The sequence below is a fragment of the Ailuropoda melanoleuca genome, chromosome 7, assembly GCF_002007445.2.
Source record: "Ailuropoda melanoleuca isolate Jingjing chromosome 7, ASM200744v2, whole genome shotgun sequence".
Lineage (NCBI taxonomy): Eukaryota > Metazoa > Chordata > Mammalia > Carnivora > Ursidae > Ailuropoda > Ailuropoda melanoleuca.
The window spans coordinates 24,781,696-24,793,691 of NC_048224.1; the positions used below are offsets into that span (position 1 = coordinate 24,781,696).

Sequence of the window (11,996 nt, forward strand, 5' to 3'; positions counted from 1 at the left end):
TTATGGTTTCAGCTGCTACATATATGCTGCTAGCTGTCAAATTTTACATCTCCACCATAGACTGCTCTTCCAAGCTTCAGATCCATGTATCTAATTGTCTCCTGCCCAGTTTTTCCTTGTCACAGAAACCTCACATTCAGAAGTCTAAATGGAGACCATTACCCTCCCCCCAACCCTAAATTGGTTCCCAGGTCTGTGTTCTCTATCTCAGTAAAATGGCACTAATAGAGGCACCTGGGTGGCTCAGTTGGTTAAACACCTTCCTTCGGCTCAGGTCATGATCCCAGCGTCCTGGGGGATTGAGACCCACATTGGGCTCCCTGCTCAGCGGGGAGCCTGCTTCTCCCTCTCCCTCTGCCACTCCCCCTGCTTGTGCTCTCGCTTGCTCTCTCTTTCTGACAAATAAATAAATAAAATATTTTTTTAAAATGTCACTAATATACACACCCATTTTCCTGAGTTAGGAACCTTAGAGTCATTCTCAACTCCCACTCTCCTCCACCTCATGCCATTGGTAATGACATCTAATCAAGTATATCTTTGGAATTCTACTTGAATTCATTATTCTCCATTCTTACTATCACTGCCTTGGTTTAGGCCTCATCTAAACTAAACTAAAGCAAGAGTTCCCTAACTAATCACTCACCTCAATCTCTTTGCCCTCACTAGAGCCAGTGTTCTTTCCAAGACACAAACTTGATCTTGTCACTTTCCTGCTCAAAACTCTTCAATAACTTCCCATCAGCTTCAGGATAAATTTCAGTTTCTTAGACTGATGTTGAGGGGCCTTGGTGATCTTCTCTTTCTAGGTCCATCTTTTACCACTTCCCCAACCCCTGTACATTGAAATACCTTCAATTTCCCTGATGGTACATGCTTTCTCTGCCCTCGCACCTTTACACAGGCTGTTCCTCCTGCTTGAATTGTCCTTCTCTTGCTCCCTATACTTTCATTTTCTTGGCTCCTCAAACCAAGCATTAATCATCTCATCTGGGAAGCAGCCCCTGGGGCAAGCAACCTCCTTCCCCAGGCTAGTTAGATATCCTCCTCTGACCCCATAGTACCCCATGCATATTTCTATTTTAATTGTCTATTACTTGACTGTTTTCCCCCACTGAAATGGGACCTACTTTAGTGCAGAGACTGTCTTATTCCTATCACCTCAAGATGGAGCACAATACCTGATCCATAGTAGGCACTCAATAAATATATGTTGAATGAGTGGATGAATAAATAAATCTAATCCAACTCATGATACCTAAGGGAGAAAACTTTCTTGCCCGAAGTCACCTAGCTTATCAGTGACAGAGTTGAAGAACTCAAGTCTTAGTTTCAGCTCAGTGCTCTTTCTATCAGACTAAACTGGCCTTAGATCGGGGTGGGGTGAGAAGAGAGGCATTAAATTGTTCTGGGAAGGTGGAAAATAAAGTTTGGCCCTGAAAGAGTCAATGAGGAACAGAGTGGTGGTTTTAGGATAAAGAGGGGCAAATGAAGAAAAATGGTCAAGCACATTTGATTTGTCATCCTTAACATAAATGCTTGCCAAAATGATCATAAGCAGCCTAAAGTCAAATAAGACAGTTCATAACTGACATGAGATTTTAAAAGGGGGGAGGGTGGGAACAGACTCCATACATTAAAGATGGAACAAGATTTAAAATAAGGAACCTTAAAAAAATTATTTTTTTAAGATTTATTTTAGAGAGAGAGGGAGAGAGCGCGGCGAGCGCGCACGGGCACAGGGAGAGGGGCAGAGGGAGAGGGAGACCAGCAGACTCCCGGATGAGTGCAGAGCTCCATGCGGGGCTCAATTCCTGGCCCCCATATCATTACCTGAGCTGAAACGAAGAGTCAGACACTCAATCAACTGAGCCACTCAGGTGCCCCAAAAGAAATAATTTTTTAATATAGCATATACTATGTACTAACTTAATCATATGAATTTGTTCATTTAATCTTCAAAACAACTCTATGTGGTAATATCATCCCCACTTTACAGGTGAGAAAACTGAGGCACTAGAAGATTAAGTAGTTTGAGATTTCACAGATAGGAAGTGGCAGAACTAGGATTTGAATAAAGCAGTTTGATGCTAGAATCCATGTCCTTAATGACAATGCCTGAAGCATAATTCTGGCTTTGGCAATTGAGACAAAAGGGATCACTAAGGTTTCACTGTTACGAAGAATTAGTTGCCTGGTAGAGGCAATGTTTTGGCTTTAAATTCAGGGAAAAGGCTGTTAGGCATGTGGGGGATGGGAGTTCTTTGTTCTGTGATGCAGTGATGACCTCCAGGTAAACTGCCACTAGGCTGAGGAAAATGGAATGGCTGATACAAGGCCTGCTTGGGGCTGAAGGGGACATGGAGCTTCTCTGGGGCCAGTTGACCCATGCCCTGGCCTGCAGACACTGTGGCAGCAGTTGCCTCCAGAGTCCAGGGATTCTGGTGACACTATTCTTGTTCATGGTTTGGCAGATCCGGAGGTGGTGGCAGTTTGGGAGGTGGCGACAGCTTCAACCCTGGTACTCTGGGGACATGATGCAAGGCAAGGTGGGTGACATGGTTGTGCAGCTGGGTGAATGACTCTTGATACCACATATGAGTTCAGGTAAAAAATCATTGACATGGAATGACTATAAGTCTTAAATGTGAGGCTGGATGAGTGACCACTGATACCAGATTTGAAGACAGGTGGGTGATTACTGACCCTAGATGTAGTTATGGTAGGGAATGCTGATCTCCAAATATGGGCTGGGTAATGGCCCAGATGGGTAAGTGACTACTGACCACAGATGTGGGGCCAGGTGAGTAACTTCCCTCTGGATGTGGAACAGAGACTGAGGGCTTCATGACACACTTTGTGTCTCTAAAAGGTTTCATGCCTGAAGTATCTTTCTTCACTCCCCAGGGCCTACCACTTCTGTACCGTGTGGCTTTCCTTGATCACCTGTGGAAGCACAAGTCAGAGGAAGAAGAGGAAGAGGAAGAAGAGGAGACATCTCTGGATCCACTGACGCCATGTTCTCTTCCCAAAGAAGCTCCCATTGGAGAGCAAGCCACCACAGCTCCATCTCAACCATCCTGTGGTTCTGAGGACCTCCACAAAGCCACAGGTACACCAAAGCAAGTACATACACAGACCCCAAGCCCTTCCAGATCCTTCCCCACCTTTCAGATCCTGACCAACCTGCCTGTGAGGCACAAAACAGAATCAGGAAGCTATCTACATCAGAGAAAAAGCCAGCTCTTCTGGGGTCTTCCTTCTCTGCACAGTGAGTCCTTGGAGGCCATCTTCCTGAGCTCAGGTGGCCCCTCTCCCCTGAAGTTGTCTGTTGGTCCTTTTGTCTTCTTCAACAAGCTTGCCTTCCTGCCTAGGTCCAATCTGCTGCTTCCCCAGTATTGCTCCCCAACCCAGCCTCCTACCCATGAAATCCATACTACAGAAGATCTGGAAGGAATGGCCCTTGATCCTCAGCAACTTCCTCCTCCATCTTCCCCTTCCATCCCATCGCTACCCTTCCATCTTGAGTCCTTTCCCATGGACTACAAGGGAGTCCTATCTAGTGCTAAGGCACATATACAGTGGCTTATGCAGCAGAAAGAGGTCTCTTGGGTCTCTGAGAATCAAGCTCTGCACCTACAGCCTGAACGGCTCTCCAGACCCTCCAAGCTCTCCCCCTTATCTGAGGTCTGGTGGGATGTGCCACAGGACCCCAGCCTCCAACAACACATTCTAGATTCTCTCTCTGTCTCTCTGCTGTATCCTTCTAGCCTTCTGGGAGTCCTGACAAGGTCTGAGGCCCCATGGAGGATTATGGGGCAAAATGAGGACCCCAAGGCCTCTGAGCCTGCAATGCCAGCTCCCAACCCAAACCTGGCCTCCCTTTCAGAACTCCAGGAAGTCAGCCCTATAGAAGGCCTGCCTGGATCTAAGGCCCTCTGGAAAACCATAAGGCAAAGAGAGTATCCTCAAATCTCTGAGCCTTCAATCCTGGTCCCTTGCCGATCTGTAGACCCCATGACAGAAATACAAGGAAGTAGGCCCCTGGGAGTTTCACCTGGATATAAAACTCAGTGGAGAACAACACGACATAAAGAGAGTTCGCAAGCCTTTGAGACTCCAATGCCAGCTCCCTGCCAACCCCCAGATGCTCTGTCAGAACGCCAGAAAATCATCCCTGAAGGAGGACTTTTTGCACCGAAGGACTTCTGGGAAACCACGAGTCACAGAGAGAGCCCTCAGACCTCTAGGTCTCCAATGCCATACTCCTGCCCTCCCCTAGGTCCCCTGCAAGAACTCCAGGGAGGAAGATCTCTGGGAGATCCATCTAGGTATAAGCCCCAGTGGGGACACAGAGAAAATTCAGGAAACCTGTGGGCCTTTAAGTCCCCAGCCCTGGACCTCAACCCAGGGCTCTATGGAACCAGCCCTGAATGTGTCCCACCAAGATCTGGGACTCCATGGAAGGGCAGGCAGAGTAGAGGAAATCTTTGGGTCTCTGCAGACCCAATTTCTTCTCCCAGGCTTCCCTCATCTCTGCGGGTGTCCCTAGAAATGAGTTCCCAGGGAATCTTGCTTGAGTCCAAAGCTTTGGAGGGGCAGAGAGAACACCTCTGGACCTCTGAGTCCCCAGCCCCTGCCCACAGCCCATCTCTAGCTTCCACTCTAGAAATCCACAGAATCAATCCTATGGGAGGCCTCACTAGATCAGAAGCTGCATGGAGGGACGTTAAGCATTCTAGGAATTCCTGGGCTTCTGAGCCCCCATCTCTGGCCCTCAGCTCACCCCCAGCTCTTATACTGGAGCCCCTCAGAGCTAGCCCCATGGGGGTCTTGTTTGATTCTGAGGCTAGATGTGGGGACATAAAAATGAGAAAGAACTCCTGGGCTTCTGAGCTCCCAGCTTGCAGCTTACATCAAGACCCACACGGAGTCAGATCCTTGGGAGCCCTATCTGACTCTGAACCTATTGAAGGGAACAACAAGCAGAAAGAAACCTGTTGCGTTTCTGGGTCCCAACTGTGGGGCCCTAGCCCACCTCCAAACTCTAAGTCAAAGTCTCACACAAGTGAGTCTCCTGGAGACCAATGTACCTATAAGCCTAAGGGGGAAGCAGTGGAATGGAGAGACAACTGCCGGGCCTCTGAGCCCCTAGCCCCAACCCCTAGCTCTCTCTCTGCTCCTCTACCAGAGCCACATATTGACCTTGAGTTTGTGTGGAGGAATGTGCAACCAAGAGGGATCCCCCAGGGCTCCAGTCCTCCAGCAGTGGATCCCCTGTGGCCAATACCCTGGCCTGCCACCTTAGCTAAAGCTCTGAAGATTGAGCCCAACCAGCCTGACCTACCCAAGAGAGAACTGTTCCCAGGGTCTAAGGCAGAGATTCCACCCTCCCAGGGAGAGGCTCTCCCAGAGGTGCCCCCCAACTCCGGGGTCCAGGCCTGGCACTGGAGTAGAGAGTTGGAACTTAGGCTGAAAAAACTACAGCAGAGCCCTGCTTCCAGATCCCCCGACCCAAGTCAATCATTTGGCAGCTCCCCCGCCCTGAGCTCCGCAACTCCAGCCTCCTGGAGACTCTCTTCCTGCCCCCCACAGCAGAATCATCCCTCTAATTTGTGCCCCCACTCTTCAAGCTGTCATCCCCCAAAAGTTCACAGCACAGTAGCTCAGCCTGTCCAGATTTCCCACTGTTATCACTCCCACTCTTCTTCCCAGCCTTGGCCACGAGGGTCTGGGAGGGCTGAACAAGGGTCTCAGAGACAGCAAAGAATGAAGGTGAAGATGGTAGCCCAGGTCTCATCCCAGGGGCTGTGTGCTCACATGGAGACTGGTGAGAACTGCTCAGACTTGAGCGAGCCCTCAAACCCTGAGGTTCTGGCCTTAGGCAAGAGACAGAACAAGACTTCAGCCCTATCTTCAGCCAAAAAGAGAGAGAGCCCCAGGAAAACCAACGCAGGAGACCACAGAAGAGGGGATCCAAGATTGGTGTCATCCACAGTTATAGGGAAGAGCCACCCAGCCAAGGTCAGAAGACCAGTGGAAGCCCCTTATTTAAGCAGACTTTCCCGAAGACCTCAGCACAAAGACCAGAGCTCTCGACACACTGCTCTCCCTCAGCAGCTTCACTCTAAGGCTGCAGTGCCCCAAATTCAGCAAGGGGCAGGGCTGGGAGCTGGCGACATCATGACCCCTCAACGCTCTAAGCACTGCCCTTGGGCCCACATGGAAAAGCATTTCTCCTCCCCCACACCTCAGGTTCCCCTTACCAGGGGTCTCCAAAGAATGTTAGCCAAGTTTCTGGGTACCCATGGCCCCTGCCAACCAAAACCAGTAAGAGGAAAGGCTGGTAGTACTGGTACCCAATACCCCAAGACTTAAAGCCAAACCAGTTGTGGGGTGGAGAGACAGAGGAAATCCTAATAAACTAGGTGAACTAGACAAATCCCTCTCATGTCATCTTTGGAGTCTGGGGTACTAAAAATGTCAGTTCCCTACTAATTCCTGCTATAGCTGTATTCCCTCAGGATCGGAGAAGTAGAGAGCTCAGGACTTTGCAGGCGTAACTTTTTAAGCCCTTCAAAGATGATCAGCATGGAGTCCACACATCCCTACTCTACAGGGGGAGGCTGTAAGGCCAGAACAGAGTCCAGTGCTACCTGGAGAAAAACTTCACAGCAAGTGAACATTAGAAAAATACATCCATTCACATGAACACAGTATGAGTCTAGGCAGCTGTTCTTGGTCCTCGGTATAGTCCTTCACCCACTTGATCCACAAGTTCTCTACACTTCTGACCATTTCTTCTCAGCCCTGTGCTCTTTCTTTCCGAGTCAGCTCATCCATCCGCAAGACCACAAAAACAAGTGCCTTTTCATGTTTAGTGGCCATGTGGATTTCTTCTATAATTGCCTGTTCATATCCTTTACCCATTATTCTACTGTTGCCCTAACAAATTTACCACAAAACAACATAGATTTGTCAGAAGTCTGACATGACTCATGGAGCTGAAATCAAGGTTGGCAGGGCTGCATTCGTTTCTGTAGGCACTGAGAATTCATTCCTTGTTTTTCCCAGCTTCTAGAGGCTTCCCACATTCCTTGGCTACTGACTGTCTTCCTCCATCTTCAAAGCTAGCAAAGGCAAGGCAAGTTCTTACCACATAACTCTGCTCTTCTGCCTCCCTCTTCATCTTTTAAGGACACCTGTAATTACACTGGATCCATCTGGATAATCTGAGATACTCTTCCTATCTTTAAGCCTAACTATCTTAAGGTCAGCAATCTTAATTTCAACTACAACGTCTAATTCCTTTGCCACGTAAAATAATATATTCACAGGTTCCAGGAATTAGGATGTGGACCTCTTGGAAGGGCCTACCTACCACAGATATTACCCTATTATGTAGCCTGCAAATATTTTCTGCCTATCTATAGCTTAATTTCTAATTTTGTCTAAGGTGACTTTTACTGTACCAAACTTGAAAATTTTTACGTAATTAAATTGACCAACATTTTTCTTATGGCTTTAAAAATACTTTCTTCTGGCACTTTAACAGTTTCATATATTTGTTTAGATTGTTACTTTTTGAGTATGGTATGATGTGAGAACTACACCTCCACCTTAAAATAAGTCCACCTTTACCAATACCACTAAAAAAAAATATCTTGAACTCATCCCATTAAGTACCATATTTCAAAATATGGGTCATTTTAAAAGCATCACTATCTAGACTTCAGATCCACATATCCAATAGCCTACTAGGTATCTCATATTCAACTTGTCCAAACCTCATTTTCCCTTTAACTTTCTCCAATTGCCCATTCCTATTGAAGGGTATCACATCCATCCCAATACTGAAGTCAGAGCCTGTCATCCCTGACTCCTCCATTCCTCTCACTTCCTAATCTAATGTGGTCCTGTCAGTTTTACTTATGAAATGTATTGCAAATCCATCTTTACCTCTCCATCTCCACCATCACTGTCTTAGTTCAGTCATTTCTCACCAGACTGGTTGCCCTATTCTAATCCATCCTCCACATGACTACAATTCTCTGGAGGTTAACTAACACAATCTCTTCAACAAGTGTCATAAAAGTTTGAATAAAGGAACACAACAGATGTAACCTGTGGTCCTAGACTGGATACTGGTTTGATCAAAACCTGTGAATAACAAAACCCACTGATAAAGGTCCTTAAAAGAGATTAAATTCCTTTCGTACACACACAAGAAATAAAAATAAAAAATTGTGAATGACATATTCTGATCGCTTAGAAAGCTGAATATGGTATTAGATTAAATGGAAATTTACTAAAAGGAAAACGTAGAGATTGACATAAAAAAGATATAAAGCAGTATCATCTCATTTTGATTTAAAAATACCTCATGTAGACCATAAGGGTATAATGGACAAAGGCCACCTGGCCAAGTGGGACCAACTTCTTCCTGTAGCAGAATAGTATGCATGCCTCATCTGTTGGAAATGAATCTCCTATGCCATCCCTAACTTCAAAATTTTTTTTACAGGGATTGCTCTAATTAACAGCAGAGACTGTTAACAGTGAAGACTAAGTATCATAACAAAGTATATTTTCAGGATATATATCTGAGATTCTATTTGTTACATAAATTTGTTCGTTCTGTCAAAGTATGATTACCAAACCCTTTCTTGAAATATGATTCAATAATTCCATGACATGTAAGCATGTGATTCCACGGACATTTTAAAGAAAGTATTAAGACTCTTATAAATCATTCTCATACAAAAAACAATACCACATATATAAACACACATGTACATACATGCACAGAAAGACACAAACTAAAATTATGATGATTATGCTCTCTGGGAATATTAATTTAAAAAATGTGCTTACATAGGTATTTTTAAAGATTTATTTTAGAGAGAGAGAGAACACAGGGAGAGGGAGAGTCTTAAGCAGACTCTGCACTGAGCGCAGAGACTGATGCAGGGCTCCATCTCATGACCCTGAGATCACAACCTGAGCTGAAACCCAAGAGTCAGACACTCAACCAACTACACCACCCCAGTACCCCATAAAATTTGCTTATATTTTTCTAAAATTCTACAATATACATTAATGCTTCTACAAAAATAAAAGGTTTTTAAAACGTGAATTGTCAGGGCACCGGGCTGGCTCAGTTGGTAGAGGGTGTAACTCTTGACCTCTGGGTAGAGAGTTTGAGGCCCACATTAGGCATGATTACTTTAAAAAAAATAAAGTGAATTGTCTATGCACAATGCACATATGGCTGACAATATTATGTACACTTGGAAATCGTTGGGTGAATTTTTTTTCTTTTGGTCACAATTAAAAAAGGGGGGAAAAGTGAATTGTCTAGCACTGAAATCTATCACCTCCTGCCTAAGTTGCCCAGAAAACCCACAACTTTAAAATAAACTTCGCTTGGGGAGGCACCTGGGTGACTCAGTCGAAGAAGTGTCTGACTCTTAATTTTGGCTCAGGTCATGATCTCAAGGTCATGGGATCGATGCTCTGCAATCAATCAGCAGGGAGTCTGCTTGAGTTATTCTCCCTCTCTCTGCCCTTCCCCCATTGCACATGTGCACACGTACACATACTCTAAAACAAATAAATCTTAAAAAAAAAAAAGTAGCAGGAAAAATAAAATTTAAGAACATAAATTTCACTTGGGGCACCTGGCTGGCTCATAAGTAGAGCATGCAACTCTTGATCTTGGTGTTTGAAGTTCAAGCCCCATGTTGGGTGTAGAGAGTACTTAAAAGTAAAATTATAAAAAAAACAAACTTCACTCCTAGAATTTAAAGTTATTCATGACATAGATGACCTCTCCAAATACACTCCCTTGCTAGTCAACCTGATGCTTCTTAAGCATGCTCTGTATTTTCTGACTTTTGTGCCTTCTGCTTCAACTGCTCTCCCCTACTTCTCCAGGTCAAGTCTCCCACGTCCCTTTAACGCCCAGCTCAGACTACCTCCAGAGCCTTCTGATTCTCCTGTCTTGGTATGATTTCCCATTCCTTGCAGCAACGTAATTTGTACCTTTTTGACAGCACTTATAGTATGGCTATCAAGCCCCTCAAAAAGAAGTTGAGGATCCAGGAGATCCAATCCACATTCCCAATCCAGTGCTCTTTTCATTCGATAATATTCCCTCTACTCCATATATACAGTTGAGAAAAACAGAAGGTACATGCTTATACCTCTACCTCCTCTGTCACTCTTCTGTTCCAAAGCTTTATTTTAGCTCAAATCTGTCTAGAGGGTCTTAGCCCAAAACTAACCACCTTCTGGCCAGGAGTGGAAGTGAAGGTATTTTCCCTCTTCCCAACTATCTCCCCACCCCCCGCACCCCCCCAAATAATCTCAAAGACAGTGCAATTCTTTTTTTGTTAATTTTAGGTAGGTTCCATGCTCACTGTGGGACTTGAACTCACAATCCTGAGGCCAAGAGTTGCATGCTCCACCATGTGAGCCAGTCAGGTGCCTCAAGCACAACACAATTCTAAAATTCTACTTGATACAGGGACATTTCATGAGTCCATGCATATCTTTTTAAGCCCTCAGTGTAAAAGAGTAATAAACCATTTAACATTTGCCTCAGTTCAGTTGAATTAATGACTGGCAGACCTGTGTTCTCACGGGCATTGTGTGACTAGACTCTCAGGGCAACTTGTAGGATCAGTATCTTGGATCCAAATATATCTTGGGGTGCCTGGGTAGTTCAGTCGGTTAAGTGTCTGACTCGATCTCAGCTCAGGTCTTGATCTCAGGGTCATGAGTTCAAGCCCTATGTTGGGCTCCATGCTGGGTGTGGAGCCACTTAAAAAAAAAAAACACAAATACATCTTAAGATGTTAGGTTTATAGTTCCATCTTTGCTTTTGCATCTGCAGTATACTGCTGATCCCCTATAATCTGTTTCATGCCATATTCTTGGTTAGAAATCCATCTCCAAATTGTAGCGCCTATCCTATGGAAGAAGTGATTAGCTACAGTAAAACTATAAAATCCAATTTCTTTCTGGGAACACTGGAAGGGAAAAAATGGGACGGCCTATGTGACTTGCCTCTTGGTTTAGGTATGCAGGTGTCTGCAGGTGTTGACAGTTTCTCACACTGTTTTCTACAGTTTACAAAGCACTGTCAACCACTTCATCTATCAGAGGCCCCAAAAGAACTAAGTGCCTTGTTCAAAGCTACACTGCTATAAGCTCAAGTGCCAGAACTAGAACCGGGCCTCTCACTGTAAGTCTGTTTCTTGGTTTTTTCCTGAAGATCTATAGAGCTCAACTGTCTTCTACAGACACACTTTGTGTGACATATAAAAGCAAAACAATCATTCCAACACAAATTTCTCATGTATCAAACAGTACGTCTACATATTTTGTAGGAAAATATCACTTGTCTTCTAACCTGTTCCTATAGCTTGATGCAGAGGCACCAACCAAATGTCTTTCCCCCAAAAGATCTTGTCTTTGGCCCACAGTGAAGTTAGGTTGCCAACCCACAGGGATGAGCCATATGGATGACAGAATGGCAATGTTCAAAGTGGAAACAAGACTGAAGGCTAGCCATCAGGACACCTAAATGGTGGGACAACCAGAAGAGGATGACGGGGATGTACTGTATGGTGGCTAACATAATAAAAAATCATAAAAAAAAAAAAGAAGAGGACAGAAGAAAGACAGAATGTGGTAAAGAAAGTATCATGGAAGATGAGGGAGAGTCAACTCCAATCTCCAACGTGCAAAAATCTCTATTTCACAGCACATGAATTCAAAATGCCCCAGTTTCATCAGTCAATATAATTATCTCCTGTCCTTGTAGATTATCTAACTTTTTAATCCATACCAGCGACTGGTACAAGTACTAGGAAGACCAATAAAAATTTGACTGGGGATTATTTTCTCTGCACCTTCCTCCTCCCCCTGGCTAAGGCATCACAGTACTGATCCCCAAAGCACAAAGCGATTATGTTGGTACTTGATGAACA

The 11,996-nt window shown here is 44.9% G+C and overlaps 1 protein-coding gene across 1 annotated transcript; it reads left to right on the plus strand.

The window, feature by feature from the left end:
- Positions 1 to 2,318: 2,318 nt before the first annotated feature.
- C7H9orf131 (chromosome 7 C9orf131 homolog) lies at positions 2,319 to 6,378 on the plus strand. The gene is made up of 4 exons (XM_034665559.1): positions 2,319 to 2,549; positions 2,908 to 3,581; positions 3,890 to 3,904; positions 4,041 to 6,378. Exons 1-4 carry the CDS (start codon positions 2,319 to 2,321, stop codon positions 6,376 to 6,378), a joined length of 3,258 nt encoding a protein of 1,085 aa, XP_034521450.1.
- The last annotated feature ends 5,618 nt before the right edge of the window (positions 6,379 to 11,996 follow it).